Consider the following 20,719-nt stretch of genomic DNA (forward strand, 5'->3'; position numbering starts at 1 on the left):
TTTAGGCTTCGTAATCAAAACTGATACATATGACAAATAACTTAAATATACAAAGAAATGACTGACATATTTTTTTCAAAAAGCGGAAATAGCTGATCTATAAGCTAAGATTTTAGATCTGTTATTTCAGTTTGAACATTTATGACGATAATGCGAACATAATTGCGGTTATCTCAAATAATTGCGATTACACAATCATGCAATAAGTTTGTCGGGTGGAAACCTTGTATGTACGAAACCGTTCCGTTTTGTATTTATCATTTTAAAAATGATTTATAATTGTGAAAACAGACGATCTACAAGCACACAACGAGGCGCTGTGTGCTTGTAGATCTGCTATTTTCACTCGTTTTGTGTGACACATTTGTATGATGAAGCAGGGCTTTACGTAATTTACGAAAAAACATACAAATTCCAAACTTATGGAGCTACGAGGTTTCTGCCCGACAGTTGACGGGCGTGACAGGCCTACCGTACCTCGGGGGAGACGGTGCCGTAGGCCCCCGGGCGGCCGGAGAAGAAGCGGGCGTCCGTGGCTGAGTGACGCCTCCGCTCGTGCGGCCGCAGCTCCACGTCCGGCGACGGCGGGAACGACGCAGAGAGGATGAGGTCGTCGGCGGGAGGAAGGCCGTCGGGGAAGCCGCCCGACAGGATCTCCCAGGCCACGCCCACCTCGCTGAACGTGCCCTGCTGGCGCAGGATGGTGAAGGACGCCACGTTCCCGGACACGTCCGGGTCCGGGTCGCCGTCCTCCTCGGACACGGCCACGTCCTCGGCCACTTCCTGGTCCAGGTCGGCGGCGGCGATGGCGAACACGCCGAAGGGGTCGTCGTTGAAGGGGACGAGCACCGAGGCGTTCAGGGAGGTCTCCGCCAGCTTGCCGCCTTCCCCCGGGTAACCGCCTGGAAGAGGTGGAAAGCAGTGGTTAGGGTTAGGGTTAGGGTTACCTAACCCTAGGGTTACCTAACCTAGGGTTACCTAACCCTAACCCTTCCCCCGGGTAGCCGCCTGGAAGGGGTGGAAAGCAGAGGTTCACAAACCTTTTAGCTCCAGACCCAAAAGACCCAAACTAGTGAAAACAGCAGATCTACAAGCTCACAACGCCGCTTCGATCTACAAGCTCTACGAGCTTGACTTTTACTTTTGGTACTTTAAGTATATCTTGATGCCAATACTTTTGTAAATTTACTCGAGTAAATTCTGAATACCAGACTATTCATACATTTACTTAACTCTCTCGTTGCAATCAATTAAATCTCTTTGAAGGTCTAAGATGCCATGGTCTCCATAGACTTCCATGTAATTCATAGTGCACGGATCGTGCACGCCCATGCCTAAATCATGCACCACGTGTGTAGATGCTGTTCACAGCTTTCAAACAAAAAAGTCTGCTTGGAAATCCGTTCAGGCATTCATGATATAGCAGCCATTATGTTTTCTTCAGATGTAAACAAACATGGCTGCCATGTTTGAAAGAATGGGTTGGTATGGGGGTTAAACATGCAATTTTGCGACCGCGATCATGCCTAATAAATGTTTTGAGGCCCAAAAAACATTTTTGAAAAAAAAAGATGTTTGAAAAAAAAACAGCCCAAACTCTGGAAACTCTGGGTTGGCAAGAGATGTGTTAAATTACTTTTCCCCACCCCTCTTCCCGTCCCTACCGGAGACGTTGAGCAGCTTGAGGACGTAGAACTCGTTAAACTCGGGCAGCCTATCAGAGACAGCCTCCAGGACGATGGGGAGGCTCTCCTGTCCCGTGGTGAAGGTGACGGAGCCCGACGTGTTGCTGAACTCCTGGCCCTCCTCCAGAGGGGTCAGGGAGTCGTTAGCGTAAAGCTGCCAGAACACCCTCACCTCGCCGAAATGACCCCTGGCCCGGAGGACGCTGACCAGAGACAAAGAGAGAAGACATGAGAGTCGCTGCAGCAGAGAATCATGAGCACCGATCTTTCGTCTAATTTAGAGGACCTCGGTTGTGGAGCTCTCTAGATCAGTGGTCTTTAACGTTTTCAGGCCAAGGACCCCTTTTCCGAGAGAGAGATGAAGCCTAGTCTATATCGTATACAACTGGCAGCAAAAGTCAAAATGTCATGTAAAATTAAAAACACCTTAATTATTTTATTTCTTCTAGAAATAGCTAATCTTTCACTCAACAGGGGAAATACCCGTCGCAAGTTGATGATGTCATAAATGTCATGTGTGATCTATCCCTATGGAATTTATGGCATGCATGTGCAAATAAAAACAAACGTAATACTTCATATGGTTAATATGAGCATCAACTCAATATTTCAAATGTGTTTTTTGCACATGCATTCCATAAATTCCATAGGGATAGATACATTTATGACATCATCAACTTGCGACATGCATTTCCCCTATTGAGTGAAAGATTTGCTATTTCTTGAAGAAATAAAATATTGAAGGTGTTTTTAATTTTATATTGTAGTTATAGAGGACAATTATAATGTATTAAGGCATATTTGTCGTATTAGTCAGGGATCACTTTAAGACTATCCTTGCCAAACATCTAAAACAAAAGCTCATTAGTGCGTTGCACAACAGGGCAACACACTGTAGTACTTGTCCGACTTTCTTGATTTCTTTCTGTGTGGCACGTTTGAGCCATACCGTACAGGATGTCAAATCCACCAGCTTCATCAGGAATCGTGTGCTTATTTTAACTAAGAGAAAAGTTGTATAGTTTAATTGATATTAATTTATTAGTGAATACATTGACTTAAACATCTCCTGTTCAATAATTGCATTCCTGGATGTAATTGGCACTGGAAGTGTTAAGGGGGGGTCTAAATTGACCCATGCAATTCTGTAACCCTGACAAATGGAACCAAATGGACCCGAACAGGTCCATTTGGTTCCATTTGTATACTGTCAGAGTTAAGGGAAGACCTTGAAATTGAAACGTTTGAGAACCACTGCTCTAAACAAAGGAGAGCTACAGTATAAGGTTTAGGGCTCCTACAGATCCTTACTAGAAGGTTCAAAGGAGAGCTACAGTAGAAGGTTTAGGGCTCCAACAGATCCTTACTAGAAGGAGAGCTACAGTATAAGGTTTAGGGCTCCTACAGATCCTTACTAGAAGGAGAGCTACAGTATAAGGTTTAGGGCTCCAACAGATCCTTACTAGAAGGAGAGCTACAGTATAAGGTTTAGGGCTCCAACAGATCCTTACTAGAAGGAGAGCTACAGTATAAGGTTTAGGGCTCCAACAGATCCTTACTAGAAGGAGAGCTACAGTATAAGGTTTAGGGCTCCAACAGATCCTTACTAGAAGGAGAGCTACAGTATAAGGTTTAGGGCTCCAACAGATCCTTACTAGAAGGAGAGCTACAGTAGAAGGTTTAGGGCTCCAACAGATCCTTACTAGAAGGAGAGCTACAGTATAAGGTTTAGGGCTCCAACAGATCCTTACTAGAAGGAGAGCTACAGTATAAGGTTTAGGGCTCCAACAGATCCTTACTAGAAGGAGAGCTACAGTATAAGGTTTAGGGCTCCAACAGATCCTTACTAGAAGGAGAGCTACAGTAGAAGGTTTAGGGCTCCAACAGATCCTTACTAGAAGGAGAGCTACAGTATAAGGTTTAGGGCTCCAACAGATCCTTACTAGAAGGAGAGCTACAGTATAAGGTTTAGGGCTCCAACAGATCCTTACTAGAAGGAGAGCTACAGTATAAGGTTTAGGGCTCCAACAGATCCTTACTAGAAGGTTCAAAGGAGAGCTACAGTATAAGGTTTAGGGCTCCAACAGATCCTTACTAGAAGGAGAGCTACAGTATAAGGTTTAGGGCTCCAACAGATCCTTACTAGAAGGTTCAAAGGAGAGCTACAGTATAAGGTTTAGGGCTCCAACAGATCCTTACTAGAAGGAGAGCTACAGTATAAGGTTTAGGGCTCCAACAGATCCTTACTAGAAGGAGAGCTACAGTATAAGGTTTAGGGCTCCAACAGATCCTTACTAGAAGGAGAGCTACAGTATAAGGTTTAGGGCTCCAACAGATCCTTACTAGAAGGAGAGCTACAGTAGAAGGTTTAGGGCTCCAACAGATCCTTACTAGAAGGAGAGCTACAGTATAAGGTTTAGGGCTCCAACAGATCCTTACTAGAAGGAGAGCTACAGTATAAGGTTTAGGGCTCCAACAGATCCTTACTAGAAGGAGAGCTACAGTAGAAGGTTTAGGGCTCCAACAGATCCTTACTAGAAGGAGAGCTACAGTATAAGGTTTAGGGCTCCAACAGATCCTTACTAGAAGGAGAGCTACAGTAGAAGGTTTAGGGCTCCAACAGATCCTTACTAGAAGGAGAGCTACAGTAGAGGGTTTAGGGCTCCAACAGATCCTTACTAGAAGGTTCAAAGGAGAGCTACAGTATAAGGTTTAGGGCTCCAACAGATCCTTACTAGAAGGAGAGCTACAGTATAAGGTTTAGGGCTCCAACAGATCCTTACTAGAAGGAGAGCTACAGTAGAAGGTTTAGGGCTCCAACAGATCCTTACTAGAAGGAGAGCTACAGTATAAGGTTTAGGGCTCCAACAGATCCTTACTAGAAGGAGAGCTACAGTAGAAGGTTTAGGGCTCCAACAGATCCTTACTAGAAGGAGAGCTACAGTATAAGGTTTAGGGCTCCAACAGATCCTTACTAGAAGGAGAGCTACAGTATAAGGTTTAGGGCTCCAACAGATCCTTACTAGAAGGAGAGCTACAGTAGAAGGTTTAGGGCTCCAACAGATCCTTACTAGAAGGAGAGCTACAGTATAAGGTTTAGGGCTCCAACAGATCCTTACTAGAAGGAGAGCTACAGTATAAGGTTTAGGGCTCCAACAGATCCTTACTAGAAGGAGAGCTACAGTATAAGGTTTAGGGCTCCAACAGATCTTACTAGAAGTTGTTGGAGCTTCCTTCCTCCACAGCCTTCTCACTGGGGTCCAGGGAGAAGATACCGTTGGCGTCGTCGTTGGCCTCGACCACCACCGTAGCGGTGTCAGCACCGTAGACCACAGCATCACCTGGGTTCACACACACACACACACTATTCATTTACACATTAATTACACATTAATTTACGAAAAAACATACACATTTGAAACTTGGGGATACAAGGTTTCTGCCCGACAGTGACGACAGATTAACTTTTTTGCTGCCATTTTAAACATAGCTGAACTAAGCAGCTGCCAAATTGTCCTTACCTTTTAACATGGGCACGCGCACGCATCGTGCACAATCTGTGCGTGACTCACGTAGTAGACGTGTAGACTCGATGACAGCTTTCGAATAAAAAAAAATCCATTGAAATAGACATATCCGTTGCCAGACTGTATCCGCCATCGTCCGCCTTGTTTACATAAAAAAACATTGGAAACAGCCAGCTGTGCGCTATGGTAATGCGTGGACACGTTCGCGCACAAAACGCACGTTATGTGCGGGGATCATAATCCGCAGGCATGTAAAGACTGGATCAAAGTTTCCAAACGCAAAAATCGGATTGAAAAACGAGCTTTCCATCGCTGAGTAGCTTCCTCTTCTGTTACAATGTAAACCAATGGAGGCGGGACTATGGCCCAGGCTCAGACCGGATAGGGAAACCTAGATCCGGTCAAAACCGGAAATGCGGCAGGATACAGTTAGGAGGCGGGCCTAAAGAGTCTGAATCAGCGAAAAACAGCGATCATACTTTTAATTGTTTCATAATGATTAAAGCTAATTAAATCTTCGGGCTCCTCGGGCATGGAAGGGGATTTGCTCGGGGATCGCGGCAAATGAGTTAAGGGGGGGATCTTTAACGTGAAAATGTTTGAGAAACACAACATCAGGAAGCAAAGCCCAAAAAAGCAACAAAACTTTTTTACTCGGGATTGATTTTGATTTTTGATTTTTTTTGTTTTCTTGTACTGTCATGTAAAATGTTTTCAATTTATTTCTGTGTGGACCCCAGTTAGAATAGCTGCTGCTAAGGTAGTAGCTAATGGGGATCCAAATGAACAATAAACAATCAACTTTTAGAAAAAGAAAACGCCACCCGCAACGACCAATATTTACAAGCGACAGGAGAAAAAAAAAGCTCTAAGTCGCTTATAATAAGCAGACTAGGCAACAGTGTGGTCTCTTCTTTGTGTCTCAGAAAACCCGGACGTCCACTTAATTAAGGACCTGGCGAAGCCCCCCCCCCCCCACCGCTCTTTCAGTCTCGTCACACACAGACACACAATACCAGGGATTAGGAGGGCTTCCTGTGTCACCAAAGTCGGCGCTAAAATTAAGCTAGCGGCGGCCCTCCTCCAGCGGTACGGAAATGACTGATAAGGACATGGGGAGAAAGCTGGAACGAGGAGGCTATAAATATTCAGATGATGGCAAAGTGTGATTGTTACCGGGACCCCCTCATCAACAGGACCTTGCTTGAGTTTGTAAGATAAAGTTCCTTCCTTCTTCTGCACTAAAGGAATGGTCGACAAGGTAACCGGGAACCCTCACCCCAAAACACACTCACCCCCAATGTGTTTTCCCGTGGACTGCTCTGTATTCTTGTATTCATTTTACTGAGGTTGAAGACTCCTGAGCTATGGGTTTACTGAGGTTGAAGACTCCTGAGCTATGGGTTTACTGAGGTTGAAGACTCCTGAGCTATGGGTTTTACTGAGGTTGAAGACTCCTGAGCTATGGGTTTTACTGAGGTTGAAGACTCCTGAGCTATGGGTTTTACTGAGGTTGAAGACTCCTGAGCTATGGGTTTTACTGAGGTTGAAGACTCCTGAGCTATGGGTTTCGAAACCAACGGTTACCAAGAAAGACTACGGTATGGGCCCTATTTTAGTCCACGATGTACCCCTCATCCCTAAACTCTTTTGCCATTTTTTACTATTTTTGAAAAACCTTTTAAAATATTTTAAATAGCTTCTTTTTTTTAACAACATATAGCTGTACATCTTATATCTAACATATAATTTAGCGAATGTCTGTCTGAGTGAGTGTCTGAGTGAGTGTCTGTCTGTCACAGCGTTTCTCTTCAGTGGCTGGAGCAATTGATCTGAAATCGCATCACCAATAGCATATGAACACACCTGACATAACTGTGAAGCCCGTTGGTCACTTTCACAAATCATATGCTGTATATTAGCATTGTTATGGTGTATCTATATCTATTTAGCCTACAGTACCTTTTGTGACCACACATGTTAAGGGAGGGGCGCTGTTGTTCAGGCCATGCACAATCACACACAAACCCACACACACACACACGGGGGGGGGGGAGTGTGTGTGTGTGTGTGCGGGCGGGCGGGCCCTGTTACAGATGTTGTCCAAAAATCATGCAGATCGGTACACAGTATCTCTGTAGCCGTTAAATGGAACGGGTATTTCTTACATTGATGCTCCTACATATTATCATGCAAGCACCAGTTAAAGTTACTTTCCATCCCTCATATACTGTGTGCACAGTGCACATCCCATAACCCACACACTGCACATCATTTCAGAGCTCATATCTTTGAACGGGTAAGGGCTAGTTCTATTAGTTATGGTGAAAAGAGGGGAGCAGTGAGTCCATCCTAAGGATTGACAGACAGTTCGTCCCTCTCAATCATTTCAGGTGGGATTAGAAGGGATTAGAAAGGATTAGGAGAGAAAGATGAATTCTATTTCATGTATTCATTTAAAGGGACAACTTCAGCCATTGTTAACCTTTATCTTCATATAATTGGTCCTCACTAAAGCTCATTATAATGTGGCAACATTGTGTCTACTTGGTCTGTGTCTGGGCTGTGGTCAAATATCAAAGAAAGAGGTAACATTTTTGAGAATAGACAATCCACAATGCGAGGCATTGTGAGCTTTGTACTGTAGCGATTTACTATCGTGATAAAATATCCCCAACATCCATTATTCTGGGGAAAAACATTTGCCAAAAAATAGCCGATCTACAAGCTCACAACGTGTCGCAACGAGGCGTGAGCTTGTAGTTTGGCTATTTTTTGGCAAAGAGATTTGGTAGAGATTGAAAAAAAAGACGTCAAGTACGTTATTTACAGGTCAGTTTTACCAATAGACCGTTTGTCAGCCTTCTGATTGGTCCCTGAGACTCCCTGACTGGCCAACCAGAAAAAAACATTCACTTTTCGCTACCGGGGGTGGAGTTATGCAGTGGGAGAATGTTGCTTCAGTCTTTCACCGCGGTGCGCATTGCGGAGCACGGACAGCGTGCAGTACGGCGCTGGGCGATCATAGCGATTTCGATCATTATTATGAATAAGCTTCAACAGACTAGTTCACATGAACCTTATCAATGTAACTAAGAATTTCGATTGGGTACATATATTTTAAATGGGCAGAATTACGACAGCCAGCCTATTTTGCAGTGGATTTATAGGCTGGCTGACAGCTTCCTACCCAAGATGCACTGCGCTTTCTCTCTCTGTATCTCTCCTCCGACTTTTTCAGAGGTTTAAACTAATTAAAACATGTATTTTGGGGGGCAAACCCCTGTTTTGCAATGTAACTACTGTACTTTTTTTCTTCCCTTTTTATTAATATCACGTAGATGTGTTTCTTTTGGTTCTTTAAATAGCAATAATGAGGCTATGAAAAATCTTTTTTCCCCATTAATTTCCAATATAAAAACAACCTGCCCTGGTGTTTCTGTCCCACTGGGATTAAACTAATTAAAACATATATTTTGGGGGGAAAACCCCTGTTTTGCAATGTAACTACTGTACTTTTTCTTCCCTTTTTATTAATATCACGTAGATGTGTTTCTTTTGGTACTTTATATTTTCGGGGGAAAACTACTGTTTTGCAATGTAATTACTGTACTTTTTTCTTCCCTTTGTATTAATATCACGTAGATGTGTTTCTGTTGGTACTTTAAATAGCTATAATGAGGCTATGAAAAATCTTTTTTCCCCAAACCACTTCCATTATAAAAGAATCTGCCCTGGTAAATTAGTCCCACCTAGTAACAAGAGCAAAATGGGGTGGGATTTGACATGCGGTGGATTATAGAGTGTTTAAGTGGTACTGGATATGTAGGTCAGCAAATAAAGGGTGAAGTGAAGACGGAGGATGATTTCGCGATAAATGAAATCTCCACAATACGATTATCGTGAGTGTTCTTTTTAGGATAAACGATCCCCGGCTCTGACCTGTGGCGTTGTAGAGAACGATGTAAAAGGGTTCGTCCGTCTCGGGCACGTCGTCGTCCTCGGCGACCACTGAGATGTTCTTCTCCCATTGGCCCACGTCGTACACCAATAGCAGAGAGTCGTTGCCCAGCGGCGCCAGGTCGTCCGGCGAGGCGTCGCCCACGTACTCGACGCGGTACATCACCGTGGTGACCAAGTCCGTCCGCCCCGCCCTGATGACGCTGAAGTTGGCCACGCCCCCTTCCTGGATCCGTACCACCACGGGTTCTGAGAGAGAGAGAGAGAGAGAGAGAGAGAGAGAGAGAGAGAGAGAAGGAATAAAACTTTAATGATCATAATTCATTCAATATCATCTCCCACAGCTACTAAAGGATCATTAATACAATCAGTAGATTCGGTTGTTTCATATCATTACAACAAAGTTGTGCATCGTGTCCAATCCGGTGCAGTCCTTATGCTTCGAATAACTTTATTGACATTTGTCAACCAGTACTGTGTAGGTTAGTGGTTGTCAAAGTGGGGTCCGGGGACCCCCGAGGGTCCTTGAGCGGGTTCCAGGGGGTCCCCAGGTGAATTAGTTACTGTACTACATACAGCATTACAATCATTTTAACCAATTTATATGTTGGCTATTAAAAAAATCAAACCTCGGTTCGAAGTGAAGCGGTGAATCTTAGTATAGAATTGTCTGGAGAGCCGGTATGACAGCCGGTATAATAGGTTTTAAAAAAATATATAAAAAGTCCTGCTTGCTGGTCTCTTAGTTGTTTGTCAACTGCATCCCTCTATAATTATTTCAGTTTCTGTTATCTTTGTGGCCTACTAAGTTTTTCAACTTCTGCTAGATTTTCAATGTATTTACTCTTGTCTGCCTAAATGCTCCTTTTTACCATTCTGTTAGCATCTGTATATTCTTATTGTGCCTTTGCCTTTGCTCTTATGCGGCTATTTGTCATTGCTGCAATAGGTGAGACCTATTGCATGTACAAGACAGATAAAACCTGAAGGCCAAATTATCATGTGAAGCTTGACCAATCCTCAAAGTATCCATTCATCTGCCCGGGAGGGACACCGCACCATTCATCTGACCGGGAGGGACACCGCACACATATTCTGGACGTACAGGACATATAACGCCTATTCATTCTGAACTGGAATGACCATATATGGACATGGGACACACATTTTGCTTTTTGAAAATGCCTATTCATTCTGGACTGATATTTTGCACGTACAGGACAGAAAAAACCTGTTCATTCTGGCCTGGAGTGACCATATATGGACATGAGGTGACATACATTGTGTTTTTGAAAAACCCTGTTCATTTTGGACTGAGTTCACCATATATGGTAATTAAACGGACATTCTGTTTTTGAAAAAGCCTGTTCATTCTGGACTGAAATGACCATATATGGGCGTGATACACACAAAGCCATTCATTGGAAGCGGTTTTCACCGCTTCAAAAATAGCAGATCTACAAGCTGTGAGCTTGTAGCAGCCCACAGCTTGTAGATCTGCTATTTTTGAAAAAAATAAATCTTCTCTTCTGGGGGTCCCTGACCCAAAACATTGTCAGAAGGGGGTCTGCGGCCAAAAATACATATGAATTTGGGAGTTCTAGGTTTGAGAGATTTGAGAACTACTGCTGGGTGTCCTAGTGCTGGCCATTGAATGAAGATACTCTTGAGTTGAGGATGTCTACAACGAGGTTGTATTCATTAAACAGAAAGGTTTACCAGCAAAGTAGACGGGGTCATCGTTCTTGTTGATGTGCAGGGTGGCATTGAGGTTTTCCCCCAGCCTGGCTCCTCCTGTAGCGTTTAACAGTGTGATGGTGAAGTTCTCCTGGTCCTCTGGGATCTGCATCACATAAAACACAACAAACAAACAAACCAAACACTATAATATAAGCATAGGACAACCTCCGAGACAATCTAATTGTTCTCCAAACTCCAATGATTGGGTGAATCCTCCAGTGTAGAGGCCCTGATAATGACTAGCAATAGACTTCAACTTGAGAAATGTCTTTTAAAGGACAACTTTGTTTTTTTACAACAAGGGTTCATATTTTAGATTGTAATAAGAAAAAAGAAAAGATGAGTGTTAAAAATGTTTTTATTTACTGCTTTCTATTGTTTTAGCGATTTTAGTATTTTGATTTCAGTGGGTGGGGGCATGCGTACAAGTGGCTAAATATGTATTTTTAGACACAATAAGCCAGCAATTTCTTTGTTACTATTTACGCCAGCCCCCATAAGTCACATCTGCCCATGAAAGATTGCGGTGCATCTTGAAATGGGCTTATTGTGTCTAAAAATACATAATTAGCCACTTGCATGCATGCCCCCAACCTGGGGCATGCATGCAAATCTTAAAATGAAATCAAGTAAATGAAAACATTTTAACACTCATATTTTCTTTTCTCTAATGACTATCTAAAATATGAACCCTTGTTGTAACCCTTGTTTAACCAAGCTTTGAGTGTGAGCAGCACTGCTCCAGTGTGTTACCTGGTCTGGTACTGAGAACAGGGTGTTACCTGGTCGGGTACAGAGAACAGGGTGAGGTTCTTCAGGTGCTCTCCTTCCTCAAACACGATGTCTCCCTGGACGGGCCTGACGTCTCCAGACTGGCCGGGCTCCAGCACCCAGGAGACGGATACCTGTCCAAACCGGCCTCTGGTCCGGGCCACTGGGTAGACCGCTGGGCGGAGGAACAGTGCAGCACCAGGTTCAATATTTAACAGGCCGTATGGGGTAGTGATCTATTCTTTGAGGTTTTACAGCAGTATTTCTGTAATCTCTTTAAGAAATGAAAAACACTGGACTATGCTTGTGTAAAGTAGCCTTTTTCAGCTGTTAATCGTCATTCTCTTTTCAGCCTGCAACAAGCAACCCACCTCCATCCTCAACCCCACCTGGGCTCAGTCGTCTAGAGTGAAGACTGTACTGCTAAATGCCAAAATGTTTTATCTTTTATTCCATCACCATCATCATCATCATCATCATCATCATCAGCAATCAAACATTGTGTTTGCAACAACGTAATGTCTCCTTATTGAAGTACAAATCGGGGATTACGACACCATCACAGCCCATCCAAAATACATTTTAGTCGACTAAATCAACTGTAGATTTAGTCGACAAATATCTCATGAGTTAACTTAAACTAGACTAAAACTATAAATGAAATTTGAGGCAAAAGACTACATTAGGAACTAAATCAAAATGTGCATTCAAACTGAACCCTGTTAGAGTGTGTGTCTGTGCCGTACCTTGGTGTGTGTGGTTGTCTTTGCTCTCGTTGATGGCCCGGCTCAGCCCGGCCTGCAGGAACTGGACCACCCCGTAGGGGTCATCACTCTGCCGGACCGTGATGCCCACCTCCCTGTGGGCGCCCAGGCGACTGGGGGGGGTGCTGTGGCTGCTGAGGACCACAGAGAAGCTCTCGTCCAGCTGCACACACGCACACACACAGTCACACGCACGCACGCACGCACGCACGCACGCACGCACACACACACATATACACACACACACACATACACATTGTGTGTTATTGGACCAACTGTTCAAAACAATCTCTAGAGCTGGCAGATCATTTGAAGTACGTTTTGAAGGTCTATGCGGAAATATGTGTGTAATAAACTATTTTTATATTATTGTTTTTTGCTTTTCTGCCTTTATTGAAACAGAACGAACACAGTAGAGAGACAGGAAACGGGGAGAGAGAGACGGGGAGTGACACGCAGCAAATGTTGTCGGGTTGGGGAATCAAACCTGCGACTCGCTGCCTATATTGTGGTATGCGGCTTGATGGCCTAAAATAGCAGGGACCACAAATGGGTCCCGACCCAGTGTTTGGGAACCACTGATGTACATTACAACAGAGGTGTCAATTGGGTATGGCAAAAAATATAATGTAATAAAATAAAATGTACTTCTTAAAATAAATAAACAAATGTTTCATATTATTCTGTTATTAAATCACTTTAAACTAACTACAATGCAAATTAGAACAAAATTATCGCCATCAACACGTATGATATTATATTCTCCACAACACTTGTATCCCCCTTATCTTGGCAAATGGTTTATTCCCCGGTTCAGTAGGTCAGCAGAGGTGCAATAGTATTGTTAATTAGCAGCAGCAGCACATTTTTTCAAGTGCAGCAGTCATGTTTACTTGTGCCTGCGGTAAAATAATACTTTCATCATATTATCAATCATTGTCATCATGCCTGTTGCTAAGGTATGGCAACATGACTGGTGTCTTGCACGCACGTGCAAGACACCAGTCATGTTGCCATACCTTAGCTTTTGCTGAACTGACGCCACTGCATTACGCACCTCTGGCACACTGTCGGGCCTTTGCCACCAGGCCCACCACCACCTCCCTCTCTCCCCCTCACCTCTGGCACACCGTGGGGCCTTGCCACCAGGGCCACCAGGGCCACCACCACCTCCCTCTCTCCCTCTCACATCTGGCACACCGTGGGGCCTTGCCACCAGGGCCACCAACACCTCCCTCTCTCCCTCTCACCTCTGGCACACCGTGGGGCCTTGCCACCAGGGCCACCTCCTCCCTCTCTCCCCCTCACCTCTGGCACACCGTGGGGCCTTGCCACCAGGGCCACCACCTCCCTCTCTCCCTCTCACCTCTGGCACACCGTGGGGCCTTGCCACCAGGGCCACCACCTCCTCCCTCTCTCCCTCTCTCCCTCTCACCTCTGGCACACCGTGGGGCCTTGCCACCAGGGCCACCTCCTCCCTCTCTCCCTCTCACCTCTGGCACACCGTGGGGCCTTGCCACCAGGGCCACCTCCTCCCTCTCTCCCTCTCTCCCTCTCACCTCTGGCACACCGTGGGGCCTTGCCACCAGGGCCACCTCCTCCCTCTCTCCCTCTCACCTCTGGCACACCGTGGGGCCTTGCCACCAGGGCCACCACCTCCCTCTCTCCCTCTCACCTCTGGCACACCGTGGGGCCTTGCCACCAGGGCCACCACCTCCCTCTCTCCCTCTCTCCCCCTCACCTCTGGCACACCGTGGGGCCTTGCCACCAGGGCCACCAGGGCCACCACCACCTCCCTCTCTCCCTCTCACCTCTGGCACACCGTGGGGCCTTGCCACCAGGGCCACCACCTCCCTCTCTCCCTCTCTCCCCCTCACCTCTGGCACACCGTGGGGCCTTGCCACCAGGGCCACCAGGGCCACCACCACCTCCCTCTCTCCCTCTCACCTCTGGCACACCGTCAGGCCTTGCCACCAGGGCCACCACCACCTCCCTCTCTCCCTCTCACCTCTGGCACACCGTGGGGCCTTGCCACCAGGGCCACCACCTCCCTCTCTCCCTCTCACCTCTGGCACACCGTGGGGCCTTGCCACCAGGGCCACCACCTCCCTCTCTCCCTCTCACCTCTGGCACACCGTCGGGCCTTGCCACCAGGGCCACCACCTCCCCCTCTCTCCCCCTCACCTCTGGCACACCGTCGGGCCTTGCCACCAGGGCCACCACCTCCCCCTCTCTCCCCCTCACCTCTGGCACACCGTGGGGCCTTGCCACCAGGGCCACCACCTCCCTCTCTCCCCCTCACCTCTGGCACACTGTCGGGCCTTGCCACCAGGGCCACCACCACCTCCCTCTCTCCCCCTCACCTCTGGCACACCGTGGGGCCTTGCCACCAGGGCCACCACCTCCCTCTCTCCCCCTCACCTCTGGCACACCGTGGGGCCTTGCCACCAGGGCCACCACCTCCCTCTCTCCCTCTCACCTCTGGCACACCGTGGGGCCTTGCCACCAGGGCCACCACCCTCCCTCTCTCCCCCTCACCTCTGGCACACTGTCGGGCCTTGCCACCAGGGCCACCACCACCTCCCTCTCTCCCCCTCACCTCTGGCACACCGTGGGGCCTTGCCACCAGGGCCACCACCTCCCTCTCTCCCCCTCACCTCTGGCACACCGTGGGGCCTTGCCACCAGGGCCACCACCTCCCTCTCTCCCTCTCACCTCTGGCACACCGTGGGGCCTTGCCACCAGGGCCACCACCACCTCCCTCTCTCCCCCTCACCTCTGGCACACCGTCGGGCCTTGCCACCAGGGCCACCACCACCTCCCTCTCTCCCCCTCACCTCTGGCACACCGTGGGGCCTTGCCACCAGGGCCACCACCTCCCTCTCTCCCCCTCACCTCTGGCACACCGTGGGGCCTTGCCACCAGGGCCACCACCTCCCTCTCTCCCTCTCACCTCTGGCACACCGTGGGGCCTTGCCACCAGGGCCACCACCACCTCCCTCTCTCCCCCTCACCTCTGGCACACCGTCGGGCCTTGCCACCAGGGCCACCACCACCTCCCTCTCTCCCGGCTTGAACTCCAGGATGCCCGTGGCGCCGTAGAACTCCTGGTTGCCCGCCGGGGTGACGGTGTAGCGCACCAGCTGCTTGAGCAGCTGGCCCTGCGCCCGCACCACATGCAGCTCCACCGCCTCCCCTTCCTACAAGGAGACACACATCTGGTCTTAGTAATGTTGCTTACGTTTCCCCTAAAGGGACATGTGTTGCTTTATTTTTCAAGTGTTATTTCACTTTCAAACAGTTTTCATTTGTTTTTATTTTATATTTTATTTGGTTTCATTTCATTCATTTTCCAAAACAATTATACAAATAAATGGAAAAAGTAATTGAAAAACCAACATGCATTAGAAGGACAATATCAGTCACCAGAATGATGAATCTAACATGGTTAAAATGGATTGTTAAATAAGAAAAAGTGGTTGCGCATCAACAATGGGTTTTCTCAGTTGAGTGCTAGACCTAAAGTCTATTATATTGAAAGGAATCCCAAAAAGGTAGCAAATCAATGGAGGACAAACATTTTACATTGTTTTATTGGCACACACCAACAACGATGGTTAAGATGGTTAAGATGTTGCAATGGGATTGTATAGGAAAGGGTCATGTCTGATAACAAATAATTAAATATCTAAATACTGAATCAAGCAACTTAAAAACTGTCTGGGTTTGACACGCTTCTGCTTCTTCTCATTTCATGTTTTTTTCCCCCTTAATAATATGTCGTTCCCATGAGTTATTTCTTATCGTGTGAGAACGAGACAGTTGTATAGGACACATGTCACGCCAGCGGATGATGATAATAGACAGATATACAGTCACACAGATGTTATACATAGTGATGTGAGGGGTGGTCTTAAACACAGATGTTATACATAGTGATGTGAGGGGTGGTCTTAAACACAGATGTTATACACAGTGATGTGAGGGGTGGTCTTACGCTGATGACCCAGACAGTTATACAGTCATACAGATTGAGGGGTGGTCTTACGCTGATGACCCAGGGTCCTCTGGAGTAGGGAGAGAACTCGAACACCCCTCCAGGGTCGTCGTTCTCCACGATCACAACCAGTCTGCTGGTGAAGCCTGCCTTCAAGATCTGGTTCTCCACGTTACTCCTGCACGCACGCACACACACACACGCGCACGCACGCACGCACGCACGCACGCACGCACGCACGCACGCACGCACGCACACAAGCACGCACGCACACACACACACAAGCACGCAAGCACACACACACACACAAGCACGCAACACACGCACGCACGCACGCACACACACACACACACACACACACACACACACACACACACACACACACACACACACACACACACACACAAACATAAAGTTAGTTTTCTTGGCAGGGGTGTCGCACAGCATTCTGGGCCCTGGGTACTTTTAACTATTGAAAAATTGTAGATATACAAGCTCACAGCGTGGCACTGAGCTTATATATCTGCTATTTTTGAAAAATCGTGAAAGTCTTTGAATATTTCAATTCCTTCTATGTTTTTTTGGAAAAACCTATGTTTCTATGTCAGTGGTGCTCAAACCTTTTCATGTGAAGGACCCCCAAGATGATATGTATTTGGCCACGGACCCCCATCTCAAAATATTTAGTTCCAGGGACCCCTCCAGAAGCAAAATTTGAGTTGCAAATGTTCGCTTAAAAAATACATATATTCAAAGATTTGCACACATTTTCACGACTTTTCAAAAATAGAAGATCAACAAGCTTGCAGGGCAGCATAAGGTGCCGCGCTGTGAGCTTGTATATCTGCTATTTTTCAATAGCTAAAGTATAAAATAATTAGGGCCCCTCCACCTTGGACCCTAGTAACTCAGCCCCTGTTTCTTGGTCATGACACAACGCCTAAACAATTTTGTATATCGTCAGGTTGGAAACCTTGTGTCCAAAACAGAATACATTTTGAGGATTCAAATTATAAAATTACTAAAGTACTGGCAGCAGATCAACAAGTTCCAAATGGGCTTGCAGATCTGCTACTTTTGATGCTTTTGTGTGATGCTGTACTAGGCTCAGGTAGCCTATGGCGTTAGGAAAAAAAATATGGAGATGGGCCTCAGAGGTTTCTTCCTGTGACAGCAACGCTATAATAACAAAACAGTAGCCAGCAGAGCGGTCTTTCTTTGTGTCTCAGAAAGCCTGGAGTCCAGTTAATTAAGATACGGAGATATAAAACAATAATGTTTGTTTGGGGTCTAACAGTGAGCGTACACAACACTGCTGCTGCACAGTGAAACGCGTAGCGTCCACCAACAACAGATGCAATGTGAACGGCCTCCACGGCGCTAATGTGGAAACATGTTAATCAGTAGCATTCCTTGTATTGTGCTCGTGTTCGTGTTCATTCAGCGCTGCCGGGCCGAGCCCATATGCTGTTTAGACCACTCTTATTAAACCCATTTAGAACGGTTACACATTATTTTGTATCATTATTTTATGCTTTAACTATTGAAAAATAGCAGATATACAAGCTCACAGCGCGGCTTGTAGAATTGCTATTTTTGAAAAATCGAGAAAATTAGAATTTTGACCCGATTCTATAAGTGTATTTTGAATCCTTCTAAGGTTTTTTTTTAAAACCTATCAGCCATCGTCAAAGAAAAGGTCCTTTTCACTTAACTGGAGCTCAGTTAGTCTGTTCTTGAGAGACTACCATGTCAGTGGTTCTCAAACCTTTTCATGTGAAGGACCCCCAAAATGATATGTATTTGGCCACGGACTCCCATCTCAAAATATTTATTTCCAGGGACCCCCCAGAGGCAAAATTTTAGTTACAAACGTTCGCTTTGAAAATACATATAGTCAAAGATTTGCACACATTTTCACGACTTTTTCAAAAATAGCAGATCTGCTATTTTTCACTGGTTAAAGCATTCAATAATTCTAGGCCTGAATGGGTTAACCGTGTCAATCAACCCCGCTCCAACCATCTCCGCAGGGGTCTCTTTGTGTGAACGTGTTTGTGCGCGCGTGTGTGTGTGTGCGTGTGTGTGTGTGTGTGTGTGTGTGTGTGTGTGTGTTGAGAGAAAACCTGGGCCAAGCAGGGAGCTCCACACAGCGAGTAAATTAGAAACAAACAGAGGACAGGATTGAACACTCCAAACAAGCGGCCTGCGCGGCTCTTTGCATGCACACACAACACACACACACAACACACACACACACACACACAACACACACACACACACACACAACACACACACACACACAACACAGTGACGTCTTTACAAACGCTGCCACAAACACACTGCCACAGTCCTCTTCATTCAAGGGCCGAAACGCATTGAAAGAAGAGTCCCTGTTCCCCCTTTCATACCAACACATAAACACACACACACACACACACACACACACACACACACACACACACACACACACACACACACACACACACACACACACACACACACACACACACACAGTACAAACACATGCACATGCACGAGTGGTGGAAGCCAACTAAATACATTTACGTAATAAGTAATGTTCTTAAAGGACCACTTCACCCGTTTCTAACCTTTCTTCATGTCAACATTGCTCGTCTCTAATGCTCATTATAATGGCAAAACTGTTGATGGCTGTGGACAGTTCAGAAACGCGTCTACCAGTGACATCATCGACGGGGAATCCAAGCTAACAGAAACTACAGATCTTACAGACAAGCAGATCTAACTGGCCAAGCCCACAACATGACTATTTTGGAAACATTTTGACAAACTTTCTGCATAATGACTTTGAGCTCTGATCTCAAGTAAAGCATTACTACACTGTTGTGTTGCTACTTTTGCTTAAGTAAAAAGTCCTTCTTCCACCACTGCACCCCCCCCCCCCCCTCCACCTCACCTCCAGTCCATGCACCCCCCCCCCCCCTCACCTCCAGTCCATGCACCCCCCCCACATCAACCAAAAGGCCCCCAGAAGAGAAGAGCTCCTGAAGTGGAGCCCTTCTCCCATAGACAAAGATCCTGATTCACACACAGCACACAAAGAGACCCAGTAGGGCTCGCTCTCTCTCTCTCTCTCTCTCTCTCTCTCTCTCTCTCTCTCTCTCTCTCTCTGTCTCTGTCTCTCTCTCTCTCTCTCTCTCTCTCTCTCTCTCTCTCTCTCTCTCTCTCTCTCTCTGTCTCTCTGTCTCTCTCTCTCTCTCTCTCTCTCCACTTACCCGAAGTACACTATAAAGCGTGCAGTCTTCACCCTGCAGCACCGCGTCGTTGTGGGAGGAAAGAACAGGCTCCGTTCTCATCATCACAACGTAACGCATAGCAGAGCATGGCTCTCCACGCACACATAAATGCACGCACGCACAGGCAGTATATGCACAGTACACATACGCAGAAATAACATCGACAATTGTCATGCCACACTCAAAAAGGGATGGGATCGGATAACAGTAAGCTAGCCCATTCCATGATACCATATGTGTCTCCTAACATTATGATATTGAGAAGTGTGAAGTGTGACTATCAGGTGCCATGGCATTAGTCCGAAGGTTCATTAGTCTGAAGTTGTTAAGAATACTATGCCTAACTCTAACCCTAACCCTAACCTTAACCTCAGTAACCCTAACTAAATTCAGACTAATGAACCTTCAGACTAATGACCCTTCAGACTTATGGGCAGTCCCCGACTATCAAATATTGGGTCAGGCCTGATTCGTCGGATCATGATAAGAATGTTTTTCGAGCTGAATTTCTGATTTCGCATTCCAACCTTCTTGTAGTTACTTGGGGATTAGTTTTTTTTTAAAATCTCTTCTACATTGTCTCATCTAACCTCATATTCATGGTCCTATCTCCTTTTCCTACTTTTGTAACGGTTGTACTGTACTGTGTTTCTTGTAGTGTTTTTACATCATTGTTGCTTGTTTGGTGACTATGGTTGGAAATGAGCATTCTTGCTAAATATTATAATATATCGTTCTTGTCAGGTGGAAACCTTCTTTGTCCAAAACCGTTTCTTTTGTATTTATCATTTTAAAAGTGATTTAAAATAGTGAAAATAGCTGATCTACAAGCACACACCGCGAGGCGTTGTGTGCTTGTAGATCAGCTATTTTCACTAGTTTTGTGCGACAGTCTTGTATGATGAAGCAGGGCTTTACTTGGAGATACGAGGTTTCTGCCCGACAGTGACGATAAATAGTATAATATCATATTTACATTACATCATATGTGTATTGT

At 46.0% G+C, this 20,719-nt stretch overlaps 1 protein-coding gene across 1 annotated transcript in view; it reads right to left on the reverse strand.

Moving 5' to 3' along the window:
* adgrv1 (adhesion G protein-coupled receptor V1) overlaps positions 1 to 20,719 on the reverse strand; it is a gene marked incomplete at both ends in the record, with an annotated part of 385,866 nt that overhangs the window by 330,576 nt on the left and 34,571 nt on the right. Inside the window, 10 exons of the mRNA XM_080738840.1 lie at positions 478 to 902; positions 1,665 to 1,888; positions 4,900 to 5,026; positions 9,155 to 9,421; positions 10,892 to 11,015; positions 11,695 to 11,858; positions 12,430 to 12,610; positions 15,462 to 15,647; positions 16,496 to 16,622; positions 19,702 to 19,734. Of these exons, the coding sequence (XP_080594966.1) occupies positions 478 to 902; positions 1,665 to 1,888; positions 4,900 to 5,026; positions 9,155 to 9,421; positions 10,892 to 11,015; positions 11,695 to 11,858; positions 12,430 to 12,610; positions 15,462 to 15,647; positions 16,496 to 16,622; positions 19,702 to 19,734 (1,858 nt within the window). The remainder of the gene's footprint in view (positions 1 to 477; positions 903 to 1,664; positions 1,889 to 4,899; positions 5,027 to 9,154; positions 9,422 to 10,891; positions 11,016 to 11,694; positions 11,859 to 12,429; positions 12,611 to 15,461; positions 15,648 to 16,495; positions 16,623 to 19,701; positions 19,735 to 20,719) is intronic.

The sequence above is a fragment of the Nannobrachium achirus genome (assembly GCF_963921795.1).
Source record: "Nannobrachium achirus genome assembly, chromosome: 12".
Taxonomy (NCBI): domain Eukaryota; kingdom Metazoa; phylum Chordata; class Actinopteri; order Myctophiformes; family Myctophidae; genus Nannobrachium; species Nannobrachium achirus.